The sequence below is a fragment of the Odocoileus virginianus genome, chromosome 6 (assembly GCF_023699985.2).
Source record: "Odocoileus virginianus isolate 20LAN1187 ecotype Illinois chromosome 6, Ovbor_1.2, whole genome shotgun sequence".
Taxonomy (NCBI): domain Eukaryota; kingdom Metazoa; phylum Chordata; class Mammalia; order Artiodactyla; family Cervidae; genus Odocoileus; species Odocoileus virginianus.
In genome coordinates this window covers 25,993,552-26,011,607 of record NC_069679.1, presented here as the reverse complement: position 1 = coordinate 26,011,607, position 18,056 = coordinate 25,993,552, and the positions used below count along the sequence as shown (strand labels likewise).

Here is an 18,056-nt window from a genome sequence, read left to right as displayed (position 1 = left end):
CTCCGGTTTCATCCACCTCATTAGAACTGATTCAAATGAATTCTTTTTAATGGCTGAGTAATATTCCATGGTGTATATGTACCACAGCTTTCTTATCCATTCGTCTGCTGATGGGCATCTAGGTTGCTTCCATGTCCTGGCTATTATAAACAGTGCTGCGATGAACACTGGGGTGCACGTGTCTCTTTCAGATCTGGTTTCCTCGGTGTGTATGCCCAGAAGTGGGATTGCTGGGTCATATGGCAGTTCTAATTCCAGTTTTTTAAGGAATCTCCACACTGTTCTCCACAGTGGCTGTACTAGTTTGCATTCCCACCAACAGTGTAAGAGGGTTCCCTTGGCATGTTGGATCTTAAGACGTTCCCTGGCCAGGGATGGAACCTATGTCTCCCGCATTGGAAGGCAGATTCTTAATCACTGGACCACTGGGGAAGTCCCTATGTGTTGTTTACTTTTTAAGTAATTAATTAATTTTTGACCTGTACTGCAGGGCTTGTGCGATCTTAGTTCCCCATCCAGGGGTAGAACCTGAGCCCCCAGCGGTGGAAGCACAGAGTCATAACAACTGGACTGCAGGTGATTCTCTTTTTTTAAGTTTCTAAAACTACAAGTTGCGTAAAACCACAGGAGTAAAATAGATTTATAAAAGTACAAGTCACAGGTGGTAGAAAAAAATGGTTAAAACAAAATCTGAAATGCTATCAACCAATTTAAGCAATCAGAGATCAACCCAAGTTTCAGCCTCATGCAAACATTTAAAATGTTATCATTAGAGGAATTAATTTAATGAATTTAATTTTCATTCTGGATATTAAAAACAGTTTTTATAAGCCTGTCCCTGTTTAATGTTACAACGACAATTTAAGGTTTAAGATTTTTTTTAAAATGATGGGGTGTGCATCTACAATGTAAGTTTTTCAGATGTCAACTGGCAGAAGCTGGCCCAGGGGACTCAGGGCCTGTTGTGGATAACCAACAACTTACCTGTTTTAAATTGAGTTGCCAAAGGCACTATTGTGTTGAGCTTAGTAAATGATTTGAGTAAAAATACGTAAACAAATCGAGCTGAAATCAAATAAAGTCTGAGTTTTGACCGAGGGTTAAGGAAAGGTGGAGAGGGGTGGCGTTTTCCAGGTAGGGGTTCAAGACAGAAAGAGTAGTAGTGGAAAAGGTAGAAACGTTGAGTATGCGGAGCACATTCCGGGAACACTAAGTAACCTGGTGTGATTGGGGAAATGGAACCTCAGCTGTAACCTGGTGTGACTGGAGGGAAATGGAACCTCAGCTGGCCAGACCATGGAGTTACTGCTCTGAGCATCCATTCCATGGAATCTCTCAGCTTTCCCCCGTTTGTGCGTGCTAATTCGCTCAGTTGTGTCCGATTCTATGCGACACTATGGGCTGTAGACCTCCAGGCTCCTCTGTCATGGGATTCTCGAGGCAAGAATACTGGAGTGGATTGCCATGCCCTCCTCCAGGGGATCTTCCTAACCCAGGGATAGAACATCTCCTTACATCTCCTGCATTGGCAGGCAGGTTTTTTACCACTAGCGGCGCCAGCTGGGAAGCCCTGTCCCCCTTTACTCGGCTTCTAACCCATTCTTGGTTAGCCTTTCCAGATCTCTGCTGGCTCCGCCCCTCTGACTGTGCCTGTGGCCCCGCCCCCTAGAGAAAACCCTGGCCCTGAGGTGGAGTCTCGAAGGTCTGCTCACCACCCCCGCCTTCTTATAGGCGCGCGAGGCTGCTAGTTGGCACCGTTTGATGACGTCACGGGCATTGACAGAGAAGCCGCGGCCTTCGCCAAAGTAGCTAGCGGCAGGGTAAGAGTCTGAGTTGGTCCAGACAGGCTGGGGCGCCTTCAAAGGGCGCGGCGGGAAGACCGGCGGTTTGTAGCCTGGGCGGCGGGTTTGCGGTCTGCAGTGTCGTGAGGCTGGAGGAGGAGTTTGGAAACCCATAGATCTGACTCCGGTATCAAGGTTAGGGGGCGTGTTGGAGGGTAGGCTGCGAAGGGCCGGGTGGGCGGCGTGGTAGTCCGGCCTGGGGGCTAGCAGAAACCTTAAGGTCGGAACTAGGGTGAGGGTGGCGAATGCTTGGGGTCTGGGCAGGGAGGTTATCTTCAAGGGTTCGGCTTTGGCGATGGGTGGACCACAGTCAACGAATCTCTCTCCTTTCTTTCGCCCGCTTGCTCCTGGTGGCTCACGCGGGCTGCAGGTGTAGCATGTCTAGTCTGGGGACTTTGGGTGGCGCACGCGCCGGGCTCGGACTGTTGCTGGGCACCGCCGCGGGCCTTGGATTCCTGTGTGCCCTTTACAGCCAGCGGTGGAAACGGACCCAGCGCCGCGGCCAGAGCCAGAGTCGGTCCAACTCTCTGGACTACACGCAGACTTCAGAGCCTGGACGCCAAGGTAGGAGCGGGGCTATTGAGGCCTCAGGGACTGTTGAGGGGTGGGCTTGGGGTCGGGGCTGCTTGTAGCAGAACCTGCGGGGCCCGACAACAGAGGAAAAATTAGTGGGGGGGGGGGGTGGGTGCGGGGCCCAAGAGTTTCTTTTCAAGTTTGAGGAAAGCTTATTGAAAAGGAAAAGCAGTCTTCCTCTACTGTCGTCTTTTTCCTGTAATCGCAGGAAAGTATATAGTGAAAAGGCTTAGCTTTCACTTTTAGTTCTGGCCGCAGAAGTGCTGTGTATGTATTAAAGTTACTTGCTTAGTGTGGTTGAGGTGTTTAATAAGTAGAGGAAAGGCCCAAAAGAAAGTGAAAAGAGAAACTAGTCTTGGAGGAATTAAAATTTCTTGAGGCTTCTGTACTAAATTAGGTGAACATTAACATTCGAAGGCACCTTGGAGACTGTATAGTTCAAGTTGTGTGTGTTTTTTTTTTTTAATCCTTCTTATGAGTAAGTTGAGATTGAAAAAAGTTGTGTAACTTTCCCGAGGCTGTCACAGTAAGTGGCAGGATTGGGCCTGGTCACCTGGTCCAGTAGAGTTCCCACAGCATGGGGTCGGGAGTGCACTTACTGCAGTTGAAACTGAATATGGCTGGGAGCCAGCCACAAATGGTTAGTACTTTCAATTTTGGAAAACTTTAATGTTAACCCATCAGAGCAAAGCATCTAGGGCTCGGCCAAACCACTCCCCTCATGTGTGTGCGATAGAAGAGCACTCAAGTCATCTTGCCTCATGTTCATTGGGAACACGTGTTTCCTCTGATGACCGAATGCCAGATGGTTCGGAAAAGTTAGTTTTTGAAGAGTCTTAAGAGTTTTCACCTTAGATTGCAATTGTTTGTCAGCATTTTATAAGCTGGTGGTAACCTAGTGCTGCAAATGTGCTTACCCTTCCTTTCTTTTCCTCGTATTTTATTTGTTGGTTTGTAATTTCTTAGCTGTAGTCTTTGTTCTACTGAGGTTGGGAGATGGTGGCCACACTCCCAGGGATCTTTCTTGCTTTACATACTGGAACATTGTTGGGTCTGTACAGTAATTCAGCCTTTATTGTTACTAGATTTCCTTTAACAGCTTTATGCTTGTTGGATTGTGGGTTTCTTTCCTGTTTTTACATTTCTCAGTCCACTTGTCTTAGGTATCAGTTTTCTACCGTTTACTTTTAGAATTTACTTAGATCTCAATTCAGGGCTTGGCAATGATGTTTTTTTCCAGTGGGGTTTGGGTGGGTTTTTCCTGGTGTACCTTTTCTCTCAGTAACTTCCCCTGTTTACCTTGCCACTCTTTGATAATACTAAATGAAGCTCTTGAGAGAAAAGAGTGTTCTTTGCTATTCTTTGTGAAGTGCAAGATCAGAATTTGAGTAAGCTCAGTTTCAGTTTTGCTGTGTGGTATTGACTGCCTGGGATTTGGGCAGCAGGGCAGCTATCCTGCCTTCTAGATATCGCACTCTTGTGAGCATTCTACATTATCTGTCAAGGTGTACAGTGCTGATGAAGGGCCCTGGGTGCAAGGTTTTTGGAGTAGAGATCTCTTGTAGACTTTTTTTCCCTTTTGGCCATGCTTGCAAGATCTTAGTCCCCCAGCCAGGGACTGAACATGGACCCTTGGTAGTGAAAGCATGGAGTCCTAGCCACTGAACCACCAGAGAATTCCCTGGAGAGCTCTTGTTTAAAGATTGGGACCTTGATTTTTTTTTTTTCCTCCCCCCTGGTTTGTTACCTGGGACTTGTGAATATCTGAGCCTCAAAGATCTTTGTAAATTGAACTCCAGTGAGAAGCAAGTGTTCTTGAATTCTGGGTGCAGGATCATCTCGTCCCTCTATCCCAGGGGCCTCACTGTCTCCTGTTCTCCTTCCTCCAGTCAGGCCATTGCGGGCAGTCCCGGGTGAGGCTGGCGATGCTGCAGTGCTGCCAAGCCTTCCACGAGGACAGGAGGAGGTCCTGGATCGCCTGGAGTTCGTGCTGACCAGCCTGGTGGCGCTGCGGCGGGAGGTAGAAGAGCTGAGGAGCAGCCTGCAGGGGCTTGCTGGGCAGATTGTGGGGGAGGTCCGGTGAGTATTACAGCCTTCCTTCCTGCCTTGGCCCTTGCACCCTAGCATTTCCCTGCCCCGACAGCTTTCTCAGCCTTTGCTGTCTGTCTGTAAGGACACAGCCAGTTTTCTGGCTTCTCACCTCACTGGCAGGGAAGCCATGTGCTTGATTCCTTGCTTTGCCTGAGTTCTTGCCTTTGGGCTCTCGGGGTCTGTTGCAGCAGCTGAAATACTTTGTCCTGTTTAACCTGGTCTGTTCTGTAGGCTGGGTCCCGCCATCTGCCCTTCTTGCTCTCCTGAGGGCAGAGACCCCAGAGTTTCTCTGCTTTTGGCCCTTTAATGAGCAGCAGTAGTAAGAGGCTCCCTCATGGTGAGGGGAAAGGCAGGCTGGAAGGGCCTAATGGCACCCTCTGGAAAGAAGCTTGCTTTTCAGATCGCATATGGAAGAGAACCAGAAAGTGGCTCGGCGGCGAAGGTTCCCATTTGCCCGGGAGAGGAGTGACTCCACCGGCTCCAGCTCTGTCTACTTCACGGCCGCCTCCGGAGCCACGTTCACGGATGCCGAGAGTGAAGGCGGGTGAGTCATCTCTCCTGGAGACAGCTGTGGCTTCAGCCAGGTTACATTGTGTAAAAGTAGTGTTTAGAATGAAAAATTCACACCAAGCTGCTGTAAATAATTTTTAGAACAAGGTAAGGATATAAATAAATGAAATACAAAACAGTTGAAATAAGAAAAGCCATCCACCATATGTCATCCTGACAAATGGAAATGTTAACAGCAGTTAGTATTTGCATCTGTTATTTTTCTCAGAGTAGGTTTGCTTTTTACCTAGTTATTAGATCCTTTATTTTTGTTTTACTGTAACATTGATTGGGTGGTTTCCTGTTATCATGAGGACTTTGTAAGCTTTGTCTTAATGACTGTATTTCCTTCACTGAGTGACCGGGCCAGGTCTACAGAGCTGTCTAAGCACTGAGCATGCTCCCTCCGTCGGGAAGTTCTCTTCCCACAGGGGAAGGTCTGCTTGTGCGCCCCTGCCCTCTTCACAGGTGGGCAGTGACTCAGCTGAATAATTGGTGGGCCAGCAGGTCTGGCCATAGGCCTTACTGTGAGATAGGGCTGCAGGCAGGAGTCTGGTGGAACCCCCAGGGTGGTCAGGCTGAGGGCTTTTTGGTTTTAAACCACTGGTGCCATTTTGAAACTTCTGTCCCACGAATGGAGTCTGAATGAACATCTTTGTTGCAGTGCTTGATGCTGTTAATAGTAGTATCTGCCCTTGTCTGCTTCAAGGCCCAGTCATCCAGGTGGCTCATGTGAGGTCTAGAGGCTGGTCTCTCTTTGTGGCCTTTGCTGACCTTTTTTCCTCCTCAAGGAAGAGACTGGTGAAGTGAGCAGTCAGGCCTGACCTGTCAGGGCAGAATGACTGGTGTAGCTACAAATGTGTACATGGAAACTAGAAGCTAAACTAGTCATTCATGATAATCTTTGCAGCATGTCCCGCTTCAGCTGAAACACTTCATAATATTAACTACAGTTTATTCCTCCCATGTGACAGACACGGTGGAAAGCACTTCAGAGGTATTTCCTCAGTCTCACAAAGTTCCTATGGAGTAGGTGATATTCTTTGCCCTGCTTCTCAGATGGAGACCTGAGGCCTAGTGAGGTTTAATGCATGTGGGCCCAGGGTTGCAGAGCTCCTAAGCGCAGGCTCAGCCAGGCTCATCTGCCTTCTGAGGCCTGGTTTGGTTATCAGAGCACAGAAGGGCCTTCACGGGAAGACGTCACCCACAGCCCGGGACAGTTCTTCCTGTTGACTGAGACCTGCCCAGAGCAGTGTGGTCTGTTCAGTAAATCTTCTTCAGAAGTGTCAGCCTTTTTTTCTGCACTTAGTTCCCCAACCGGGAATGGAACCATGCCCCTGATGGAAACTTCAAGTCTTAACTACTGAACCACCAGGAAAGTCCCTCAGCTTTGTGTTCTTGTTTAAACAATATATTCTCCTATCTTTCTTCATTTGCTTTTCTAAGAAAAGTAAGAGACGTATTAGTCCTTTTCCGTGTCAGTGCCATTGGGCATCTGTGCTGAATTTGATTATTGCTGAGGTGCCTCTTGAAACAGTGAAGTCTTGGGGAAGAGCTTTGGTCCTGTTGCCTGGATGGTCTGACTCCTATTATCTCAAGGGCTCACAGAAATGGCCGTTTTCTGTTCGATTTACCTAGTACCTGTGAGCTGAGACATGCTTCCAGAAGACTGTATTAGAGAGGGCAAAAAGGAAATTAATATTTGACACATCTGGATTAAAAAGAAAGGATAAAATAGTCGATAGTGGGCCCTGAAACTTAAGGAGCATCTCTAAGCAACCCAAGGAAGCCAGTTACTTGACATTTGAGCTTTATGAGTGTGGAACCTAAGGACAGGTCACAGCTCTGCCCAAGACTAGGATAATAGAACTCAAACCCCTTCATGATAATTTTAAGAAATTGTACAAGCTTCTGGGAGCAGCACGAGCCAGAGTGATTAACCAGGGAAGTTTATGGGTGCTTTGTAGCTTGGGGTGCTCACTGGGGCTCCCACAGCCGTACAGGGCAGACAGGGCTGCCAGCTGCCTCTAGCAGCTGGAGAGAAAGGGTGGCTTCCTGGATAACAGCTCCAGCAGGCTCAACCTTGTGACCGATCCTGTGGCATGTGGAAGCCGATGGTCGTGCATGGTGCAAGACTGGGTTAGCCGACTCCTGTCTGGAGCAGTGGCCGTGGTGAATCATTCGTTTGGTCAGGGTCATGGTCAAGGGAGAGGAGACCAAGTTTTGGGAGTGGCTTTAAACATGTGGGCCCTGGGGAAGGAGAGCTTTGAGGGATGAAACAATAAGACTATTTGATGGGCAGCTCTGCTCCATTGAAAGCTGTGTTCTCTCTTTCTTCCAAATAAAACAGCTCCCAGGGGATCAGCTGAATGTGCCAGAGTCCGAATCACTGGGTGGGTCTGTGAGCTTGTTCCCAGAGCCTTGTTCCAAACACAGCTTTAGTTCCCTCCTTGCAAAACCCAGCTTGCCCTAATACCAGCTCCCCTGCCAAACCTGTCCAGGCATTCCAGCCAAGAGCCACTGCCTGCAGCCTCACTGCCACTCCTCCTCGGGCGTTCGCTTATCACCTCGTTCCTCTTGGTCTTATCTTCCCCACCACTGCGGGGTCCGGGCCCAGGCCTGCTTGTCTTTGCCTCAGCTCAGCACCTCTGATGGGGCTTAGCAGTTGGAGGAAAGAAATGTAATTGCTGGGAGGGCTGTGTGTATGAGTCCTTGATCCCTGACTTAGGGGCTCTCCTTAAGGAGCGGAGTTGGCCTGCTTGCTGCAAGGGAGCCTTGAGTCCTTGCTCCACAGTGGGAACAGTGTGTCTAGCCTGAGTGCACTGGACCAAAGGACCTTTTCAGAGGCCTGTGACTCATCTCAAAAGTTGCCAGGCATGGTGAACAAAAGGGCCACCCCTTTTTCTCTGGTGGATTTCACCAGTGGCTGGGTACGTGGTCCAAGAAATGTGGGAGAATGCTGTGACACCAGCTCTCACTGGGTAGCAGCAAGGTCCCCCTGACCTCTCCTTTTCCTTGCCCATGTGAGTTCTCCAGCCTTTAGGGCCCAGCGGGATCATAGCACTGAAGGACCTTCCTCCTGGCTCCATTCCCTGGAGACTTGAGTTCAGGCAGGATGAGAGCAGGGGTCGCTCCCCATGTGCCAAGGCAGCCTTCAGCTGAGCAGGGAATGAGTGGGGTCTCCTCTCCTTTTTGCAACGTGAAGTGATGAGACTCAAGCTTGCACCCACCAAAAATCCATTTACTCATTTTGCCTCTGGGCCTGTCTGGGCTGAATAGGGGCTCTGGTAGCCACTGATTTGAGTTTCTGGATGGGACAGGTTATTGTCTAAGCCTAGGACAGTTTCTCTAGGCTGCCCCTGTGTGGTCTTGCTCTCATCACCACCCAGGTTGGTTGTGAAATCTGATACCACTTTTTCTTGTCCCTTTAATTTCTAAAGTTTTTACTGCAAATTGCTTGAGGGGGGAGATACTTCTATAACCTCTTTAAAAAGCAAGGTTAGGAAGGTTTTAAATACTTTACAATTTCTTGTAATAGATGTTTCTGGAGCACCTTTGTTAAATGCATCTGAAAGCTCCTCTATAAAGAAATAGGATGGATGGACTGGACCCCAGGTCTGGTTACTTGCTTGCTCCCTTGTTCTCTCTGGCTTTCCAGATGAGGAGGACAGCACTTGCGTCTGCAGTAGTCAGCCCCCCTGACCTTAGACTGTCTTGTTGTGACTTTGTTTGTGTCTCTCCTTCAGGTCTGATTTGCTCCAGTCACAGGGATCCTACCTCTCTTTAATTTCAGGACAGAGGAAGGCTTATCCTTGTCACTCAAGGATCTTCCCTGTGTCTTGGAACCTGCTAGCTTACACAGAACCTGCTTTTAACCTGGGGGCTCTTTGGTGTCTGGTTGTGACCCCTGGAAGCCTTATCTCCTGCTCTGCTCAGTTTTTGTCTGACTCAGTTGGCAGTTGGGGAAAACACTATCATTAGCTGCTGGTGGAGGCAGAGATCCAAGAGAAACAGTGGGTGCAATCAGAGTTGGGCTCCCCAGGAGACACCTGGATGGCGGCCCCACAGACACCTTCCTAAGGGATTGTTTGCATCTTCTGCCTTTCCTGCTTCCAGCTGCAGCCCTCCCCCACTCCCCCCCACCAACTCCCAAGGTTTCCAAGGGCCACTCCTGTTGTGGTTGAGGTTTGGTTACTGACTTGGGACAGAGGTATACATTGAATTGAGAAAGAAAATATGTATATCTGTGGCCACCCATGGCCACAGAGGCTGGCATCCACCCATGTTGGTTCTGGCAAGTGCATTTGGCTGATAAAGCAAAAATGATTGACAAACCCTTCCCCTCATGAGCCATCGAGCTCCACCTACTTAAGGTTTTTATCTTAAACTTTTATAACTTATAAGAATATACGCTCCCTAAAGCAATCCTATCTAATACTAAAATATAGGGGAGATATGAATTCCTCTGCCTTGAGAGGTCCACTGACATTTTGTTGATACCTTTCTAGGCTTTCTCTGTTTTCTGGCAGACGTGGTGGTAGGTAAGCAGGGGATTCTCATATCGGCCTCTGACTGTCACAGGGCTCCGAGTTGGTCACTCTTCCCCTCCCAGATCATTTCCCCATGGTTCCCCAGGAAGCATTCTCTGAGGACTGAGTGCCCCCTCAGCGAGGGGCATGGCTCATGGTCAGTGCTGATGACCGCAGTGCCGTGCAGAGCCCCTCTTTGTGGAGGAGGCTAGACCCCTGGTGATCTGAGGGTAAGTAATCCCCTCCCTTGACCTTGTCACTTTGTTTCCCTGCCAGTTACACAACAGCCAATGCTGAGTCTGACTATGAGCGGGACTCTGAAAGGGAGAGTGACGGTGATGGGGAAGATGAAGTGAGCTGCGAGACTGTGAAGATGGGGAGAAAGGACTCCCTGGACCTGGAGGTGGAGGTGGAAGTGGTTTTGGGTCCGGAGCCTGAAGCCCTGGAGGCTGGGGGCTCCCCTGGCCAGGAAGATGTGCTGCCCCTCCTGCAGCAGGCAGACGAGCTGCACCAGGGCAGTGAGCAGGGCAAGCGGGAGGGCTTCCAGCTGCTGCTCAACAACAAGCTGGCGGTAAGCCTCCGACGGCCTCTGTACCTTGCCTCCCCCTGCTAACTCCCATGAGTCTGTCAGTGACCTTGCCAGGTGACATGGGAAGGGAAATGAGGGTGACTCAGCGAGTTTCTGCATCTGCCCTCAGGGTCCTACACCCTTTTCCAGGGAGGCTGAGTTCACCCCTAGGGGCCTGTGTACTCCCTGTCCCAGCGCTTCCTCCCCCACCATCCCCTGGGTAGTTGGCTCTGGTAGAGCAACTGCAAGAGCTCCTCTCGGCATAGCGAGAAATGTGGAAAGAACTGGAACTTTTCCCCTTTTATTTCCCTGAGGCAGACCCACAGCTGCCTGCCCCATTTGAAGTTTTCATCACCAGTGACAAGTGTGTGGGTCACTCAATCACAGTTCCCTTCTCAAGTTCAGTCAGAATTTATGCAGAAAGACTGAAGGCGGGAGGAGAAGGGGACGACAGGATGAGATGGTTTGGTTGGGTGGTATCACTGACTTAATGGACATGAGTTTGAGTAGGCTCTGGGAGTTGGTGATGCAGTCCATGTGGTTGCAGAGTCGGACACGACTGAGTGACTGAACTGAGCTATAAATGCCCTCAAAGTTAGAATTTCCCTTTTCTTGGGCATTTCCACACTCTTGCTGTGACTCATTCCATGTTGGAGTTGACCTTTCCTCCTCACAGCATTAGGAGGCCAGGATACCCTCACTGTGTGGGTTGTGCAATCTAATGACTAGAGAGAATGTCACCAGCTAACTGCAGGTGAGAGGTATGTGGGATGGCCTGATAGCAGTGTTTACAAGACACTCAAAGGTAGAATGTGGGGAGGACGTCAGGGCCCCGGTTCTCTGTAGCTGAAAGAAGGGAGCCTCATCTCTCTCTTTGGGTAGCAGCATGGAAGCCGACAGGACTTTCTCTGGCGCCTGGCCCGGGCCTACAGTGACATGTGTGAGCTTGCTGAGGAGGCGAGTGAGAAGAGGTCCTATGCCCTAAGTGGTAAGTGCTGACAGCCTCCTGGTGCAACTGACTGATTCTGAGGGTGGAGCCAGCCCAGCTTGGGGCCCAGGGGACCCACCAAGACGCAGACTATCAGGGCAGCTGGGGCTCAGGTACTCACCAGGGACAGACTAGCTCCTGGAGACAGAGAGCAGTCCCTGCTTTTCTGCATGGCATGGGGCTTGAGTCACACAGGCGTATGTACCTGTAGTACAGCTGACCTTGAACATCAGTGATTTGAGCAGCACGAGCACGCACAACAGCCCATGGTTGCTTGGGCCCGAGGATTTGTTGTTGCTTAGTTGCTAAGTTGAGTCTGACTCTGCAGTGGCTCCTGTCCATGGGATTCCCAGGCAAGAACACTGAGCTGCCATTTTCTTCTCCAGGGAGTCTTTCCGGCCCAGGGATTGAACCCTTGTCTCCTGCATCAGCAGGCGGATTCTCTACTGCTGAGCCAGAGGGCTGACTATAAGTTACACGTGGATTTTTGACTGGGCAGAGGACCAGTAACCCGTGCGTTGTTCAGGGTCAATTGTAGTTGTTTCATTAGCACAATTCTTTGTCCTAATTCCTTAACTACAAAGGGCAAAACCTCTCTTAACCTAAGGAGAGTTTCTTTTGCTTTTGCTTAGGAATCTAGTTTCAGTTATGGAGCCTGTCGGGCAGGTATTTAAGAATGTAATGAGTGGAGTATGTTTGGTGAGTGCCGGGAAGGAGTAGTTTGGGTGAATATCACTAGCTTAGAAGTCCCTGGGGTCTACCTAGCAACTCTGTTGTCAAAATCTGTCCCGGGGGCATATAGGGTGCATCTAACTTGTGCCATGTTCATGGCCTGTCTTCTACTGTCATGAAGTTGTTAAGAATCCTGAGATTTTTAAAGACTGGTTTTACGGGGAAGGTGATGTGTCCTGCCTAGCTACACACCCTCTGAGTGAGGCACCGCCAGTGGACTTCCACATCTTGTAGTTCAGTTATCCAGTTCACTATCTGCCTCCCCACTTTTTTAAGTACAGCCTTGCAGACATTGAATTTTTGATAATGTAGAGTCTGACAGTACCTCAAGGTCATTACTCTATAAACTGTTGTAGAATTCTGCCAAGACAGAAAGGTCAGTTGAGTTCAGTGTTTGATCTTCAGAAAAATCCCTGGAAGTTGTAACTGAAGGTACTCAATTACTGTCTGCTTCTTTTCAAAACAGTTTCTGCTACCTTTCCTGTGTTTCAGGTGAGGATTCTGACCAGCATTTGGGGCTGGTGTCTGGACTCTTGGTGGCAACAACCACCTTTCCTTTTCCTTTTGATCATCTCTCAGTACTCACAGCCAGTGTGAACCCTGATGTGGAGATGGAGTAGTGGTTAGAGAAGCAGCTGTGCCCACACTGGTCTGGCTCCCTGTAGCACCCCCAGACAGATCTGTTCCTTCTGGAGGTCAGGGGACTATGGAGAGTCTTTGAAGGCTCTGCTCTGTGATTCTAACTTTTTAGGACCATTGTTGGTGGATCTAAAGTTCATTTTGTGTTGCCTCTAGAAGCTGGACCATCAGGAGGCTGCAGAAACTGGTTGCCTCATTCTTAACCGCTCTTTCCCTAGTGAGTGAGTGCTTTGAAGGGGGCAGAGTGAAGTCCCCTAAGAGACAGTGTCCCTCAGTGGTAGAGCCGTATGGTTCTTCTGCTTGGATAGGGGAACTGTAGGGTTCTTGTTCTCTTTAAATGTATTTGTTGCATATACAAAATTATACCATGATCACTTGTAGATGAGGAAACATTTCAGATTAGCCAGCCTATCACTTCAACACATTACTTTTGTTCCATTCTGTGTTCCCTTTCAAGCCCTCACCATTGAAAAATTCTTTTTATTATTTCAAATTTTTATTATATAGTTGACAATATTTCAGAGGTATAGCAAAGTTACTCAGTTATACATATATACTTTGCAGATTCTTTTCCATTTTAGGTTATTACAAGATACTCAATATAGTTCTCTGTGCTATACAGTAGGTCCTTGTTGTTTATCTATTTAATATATAGTAGTTCGTATCTGTTCATCTCAAATTCGAAATTTATCTCTCCCCCATGGTAACTAGTTTGCTTTCTAAACTGTTTTGTAAATAAGTTCATTTGTATTTTTTTTATATTTCACACATAAGTGATGTATGATATTTGTCTTTCTCTGTCTTACTTATTTCACTTAGTATGATAATCTCTAGGTCTGTCCATGTTGCTAAAAATGGCATTATTTCATTCTCTTCCATGGAAGCCCTCTTGATTCTAATCAGATGTCCCACTTCACAGTGTTGTTTTCTCCAGTGTGTAGGTGTAATGGTCTCATCTGGAGGGCTCCAGCTCCTTGATGTTCCGGGGTACCCTTGTCAAGAGCCTGCATGTGTTTAGGCCTTGATTTCTGTTAGTTTTGGTGTCTGGAAAACTTGGGTAAGGACTACATGAAAGTCATCCTTGGTCAGATGCCAGGTCATTTGGCTCTAGTGAGGAGTTCTGGCCCAGAGCCATGATTACTGTTCCTAGATCATGGTCCTCTTGAGAATTCAATCAAAGCTGTGGACCCTCTCAAGAAAATGGACATATGCCTAATATTATATACAACTTCAGTGGGATTCATGGACACCCTAAGGCCTGTCCACAGACCCCAAATCAAAAACTCTCCAGGTAATGATCTACTGGGGACACTGTGATTGCTTTCGAGTCCTTTTATATTTGAAATGCTTTGAGCACATCAGGTGGGTGTTATATAGCTGGGACAGCTGATGACAGAGATAGGAAAAGCACGGCAAAGTGGAAGTTATCCTTGAAGAGCTATTTGCAGCTCTTCACTCTGACTATAAGTCCTGCCTGGGTGGGAACTGAGAGAGCTAGAGCAGTCCATCTTCCCACAGCCTTTCCCGTGGAAGGGTCACGGGAGCCCGTGTCAACTCTGGATCACCTCTGTCTTACAGGAAAGGAAGCAGCTGAGGTCGCTCTGGAGAAGGGGAATGAGAACGCAGAGTGTCATCAGTGGTAATAACACCCTGCAGGGGCCCAGAAAGAGCCAGCATGGGTTAGAGTGGAGCACAGCCCTTTCTCTTCTCTGCCCTGGCCAAACAGGCATTTGCCAGAGGCACCAGAAGAGGAAGCTCTAGCCTTTATTTCTGTATGTCCCATCCTTCCCCAAGCCAGGGACCCAGGGGAGTTTCCTTTGGGAAGTGCCTTGGGTGTGAGATAATGGAGAGTAATACAGCTTCCTGTTGAAACCTGGAGAAATGAGTAGCTTTGTTACAAGTCATCCTTGGCTTCAAACTTGAGGCTCCTGGCTCCTCAGAGAAGTTGGGACATTGGCAGTTCCCCTCTCCCACACAAGCTCTTCATTCCCCTAGCTGCGATCCCTGGCTGGTGGTGGACTTTGGCTTCTTCGCTTTGCTGGCATGAGGAAACATAGATGTGAGCTCACCCACAGGAAGTTTGGCAGTCAGTATTAGTCCTCAAAAGCATCAGCCCTGTTTGTGATCTCGTGTGGGCAAAGTCCTGCCACCTTGTGTGGGTCAGGGCCAACCTGTGGCCTGGAGGCCTGGTTCTAGGCACCTCGGTTTTAGTAAAAGTGTTCCTTTTCCACCTCCCTGCTGCTTTCCATAACTCTGTCCTCAGATTGTGAGCTGGAGAGGCTATGTTTCCCCATCTGTTGCTGAAACTTTGCAGTGCCTCTTTTTAGATGCCAGGTAACTGTTTCTTAGGTGTCATAGGTGTTGCTTCCCTGTGCACACTCTTGGGGCTTCTGGGGTCCCAAGGATGGAAACTGACCTCATCCTTTCTTAGCTTTTTCTTGGGAAACAGTTATTTGGACTAAAGTGGAAATAAGCCTCTGGAAGTATTAGATACAAATACCCGTCAATATTTAGTGAGTACACAAAAAAGCAATTTGGGCCTTTAGAGCCTCGTTAACTCTGCGTCCAGAAACAACCCTAGGGGGCTGGGGTCATAAGACCCTTTGTTTTTGAAGACAGAAAATGGGAAGCTGGATGGCTTTGTTCCCCTAAGAGGGTGTGGAGGAGAGGGCTGAAATTGGAGGCCTTTTCTTCCTCTGCTTCTGTTGGTAATTCTGGAGTATCCCCTTCCCAAACAGCTTCCCAGTGACGTACCAGTATGCTTGCCAGGCTAAGCAGACATAATGTATTCAGGTTTCTTACATATTGATGCTGATTTTTAGAGACCTGCTTAAGTTTTTATGACAGCTATGGCTATACTGATCATGAGGGGACATTTGGATTGAGACCTTGTCTAAGTATAAAAGAGTCCACCTTTTTGTACCCACTGTAGTTTGGGGGATTGTGAACCTACCACTATATTTGCTAAAGAGTATGAATTGGGACCCCAGGTCTGTGAAAAGAGGAATTATGTACAGATGAAGTATTGGGCAGTGCCATTGGCCATGGGTGGGAAGCCCCTTCCTGGCAGGGATGGTCCTCAGTCCTGTGCCTGAGCGTGCCGCTGCTTCCCCCCTAGGTATGCAGTGCTTTGTGGTCAGCTGGCTGAGCATGAGGGCATCCAGAGGCGCATCCAGAGTGGCTTTAGCTTCAAGGTGAGAAAGGCTTCTCCTCCCCTGGTGCTGGTCTAGTGCAGATTACCTGCTCCAACCTAGCTCTTTGCAAAGGTGTTCCTACCCGACAGCTCTGTGACTTGCCTCTCTTTCCTTGGTAATTCTGCTCTCTGATGTTACCTTGTTTATATTTACACTCTAGGAGCATGTGGACAAAGCCATTGCTCTCAAGCCAGAAAACCCCATGGCTCACTTTCTCCTTGGCAGGTGGTGCTACCAGGTGAGCTAAATTTCAGGGCTTGACACAAGGGCCCAAACTATGCTGAGACACTGATCACCTTGCAGGGAAGATCTTGGTCCTTAACATGGTCTGGCTTATGTGTCATTTCCTCCAAACAGTCATGGTAGTGGTGACTGGATGCAGTCCTATTTGGCCCCTTTTTCTTTCAGTACAGAACATTCATTGTTCTTAAAGAAGTTTTTAGTTACACCTTGATCTTTTGGTGGCAGGTCTCTCACCTGAGCTGGCTAGAAAAAAAAACTGCGACAGCCTTGAGTGAAAGCCCCCTTGGTGCTACTGTGCAGGATGCCCTCTCAAGCTTCCTAAAGGTATCAGGGAGGGAAGGGAAGGGTGGACAGCAGCCAGAAAGGCCAGGGTGACCTTGTTTTCCCTAAGGACATTAGTGAATTGGGAGGGGTTTCTGGTAGAGGGCAAATTTATGTGTGCCTGTTCTATGGAAAATGAGAAACCACTGGAAGGGCTTATTAAAAAAATGTAGACTCACTGAATCAATCTCCAGGTTGGATACTGGAACTCTAGTAAACTTTAGCCTGACTTGGATTTCAGAACCTCTTACTGAAATGCATTCTCCCTTCTCCAGGCTGAAGAACTACAGCCAGGATTTTCCAAAGCAGGAAGGATATATATTTGTAAGGTAAACTCATCTGCCCATTTCAACATAGATGAAATATATGTATGTTCTTGAAAGCATACATGCATTCCCTTCTAGTCTCCTGGTGGTATTTCTCCCAGGTTTTCACTGTTGTCTCTTCTCAGTGCTACAAAGAACTAGGGAAAAATGCTGAAGCTAAACAGTGGATGAAGTTGGCCCTGGAGCTGCCAAATGTCACTAAAGAGGTAATACTTAAAAGTTTTTCTAACACAGGGTTCTTTCACTGAGTCATTATGTGACTTTTCAGGAAAGAATATCTTCCCATGGTTCTTATTTCCCTCCAAAAAAGAGTCTTCACTTTGCATATGGGTTTGTTCTTATACATCTCACCTGGGGAGGAGACCGAGTTAGTAGGTTCCAGGTTGTCCTGGGAAAGTGGGAAAAAGACTGGTAATAGCAAGGAAGCAAAGGGCCTATTCTCAGGTACCAGTGGTTTAGGAAATGTTTGCTTGGATTTAAAGTCCTAGTCTTATTCTCTTGTCTTCCTAGGATTCAGCTTTCCAGAAGGACCTGGAAGAATTGGAAGTAATTTTAGGAGAATAATCACATTTCAATGGGCTTCATGACTTGAGGAAGGAAAAAAATTAAGTCTTTTCCCCTTAGGTCCTGCTTAGATCAGGAAACTGAGCAAGACTGCTTAAGGGAGTGTCTTGACTCCTAGGTCTGACTGCTGCTTGGTACGATTCCCCAATTTCTTCCTACTGGTTAATTTATTCTAATCCCTTACCTAATCTGAAATTGGGGAAGTACTTGAGACCTAGGTTTCTGTTACTTTTTCCATAAAGTGAGTTCTCAAAAAATCAAGACTAGTATACACCTGCCCTAGGGTAGAGTGTGGATAGAACACTGAAGGCTGCCTTTCAACTGCTGGTGAGTTGGATGAACTCCGGAGAGCTATAGGAACAAAACACAGAATGTGTACTCTCTTTTTCACTGATTAATATCCAGAACCAAAGTATATACAGTCCTAAGATCACACACCCCAACCTACCAGGGTGGAAGGTCAGGGAGTCCGTGGGTGTTGCCTCTGCTCAATCTATCATGTGGATCGCAACTGTACTCCTGGGCTGAGGGCTGGACCACCTGACTCCCAGAGTCCTGGCAGCTTTTGGAACAGCAGTGCATAAGGCTTATGACTGAAAATGATGATCTGAAGAGTTGCCTGGAATATATTTTGGTACAAACTTGAAATAAATCCAAAACTTAAATTTAACTAGAAGTGATTATAATCCCCTTTCTATGTTTGTTTTCAGCTCCTTATTTTTTCTTGGCACTTAAATAATTGTTTCTTACTGTGAGGCAATTGCAGACAAGTAGAAAAACAGTACCAAATAGTTTAGGATAAGCGCTTTGGTTAAAGAAAAACTGAGACAAGTTTGTAGGTCAAGGTCACTTAAAATACATTATAGGTCTAAAAGATAGAGATGTTTTTATATAAGAA

At 47.8% G+C, this 18,056-nt stretch overlaps 1 protein-coding gene across 4 annotated transcripts; it reads left to right on the top strand.

Annotated features, from left to right (window-relative positions):
• Window positions 1–1,722: 1,722 nt before the first annotated feature.
• Window positions 1,723–17,828, top strand: RMDN3 (regulator of microtubule dynamics 3). 4 transcript variants are annotated; one of them, XM_020877555.2, is made up of 13 exons: window positions 1,723–1,820; window positions 2,212–2,405; window positions 4,304–4,493; window positions 4,906–5,049; window positions 9,860–10,154; window positions 11,034–11,139; window positions 14,089–14,149; window positions 15,629–15,704; window positions 15,865–15,942; window positions 16,173–16,271; window positions 16,544–16,597; window positions 16,720–16,800; window positions 17,105–17,828. In XM_020877555.2, the coding sequence occupies exons 2-13, from the start codon at window positions 2,219–2,221 to the stop codon at window positions 17,156–17,158; spliced, it is 1,425 nt and encodes a 474-aa protein (XP_020733214.2). In that variant the 5' UTR covers window positions 1,723–1,820; window positions 2,212–2,218; the 3' UTR covers window positions 17,159–17,828. The 4 variants fall into 4 exon arrangements, with proteins under 4 accessions (XP_020733214.2, XP_020733215.2, XP_020733213.2 ...); XM_020877556.2 differs by having other exon boundaries at window positions 1,767–1,968; window positions 11,037–11,139; XM_020877554.2 differs by having other exon boundaries at window positions 1,767–1,968.
• Window positions 17,829–18,056: the final 228 nt, after the last annotated feature.

Excerpts from the sequence above, each read along its gene's own strand:
- RMDN3 (XM_020877555.2), top strand. The coding sequence starts at position 2,219 with ATGTCTAGTCTGGGGACTTTGGGTGGCGCACGCGCCGGGCTCGGACTG. Across the intron at positions 14,150-15,628 it reads AACGCAGAGTGTCATCAGTG|GTATGCAGTGCTTTGTGGTC; the intron begins GTAATAACACCC and ends CTTCCCCCCTAG. Across the intron at positions 15,943-16,172 it reads TTGGCAGGTGGTGCTACCAG|GTCTCTCACCTGAGCTGGCT; the intron begins GTGAGCTAAATT and ends TTTTGGTGGCAG.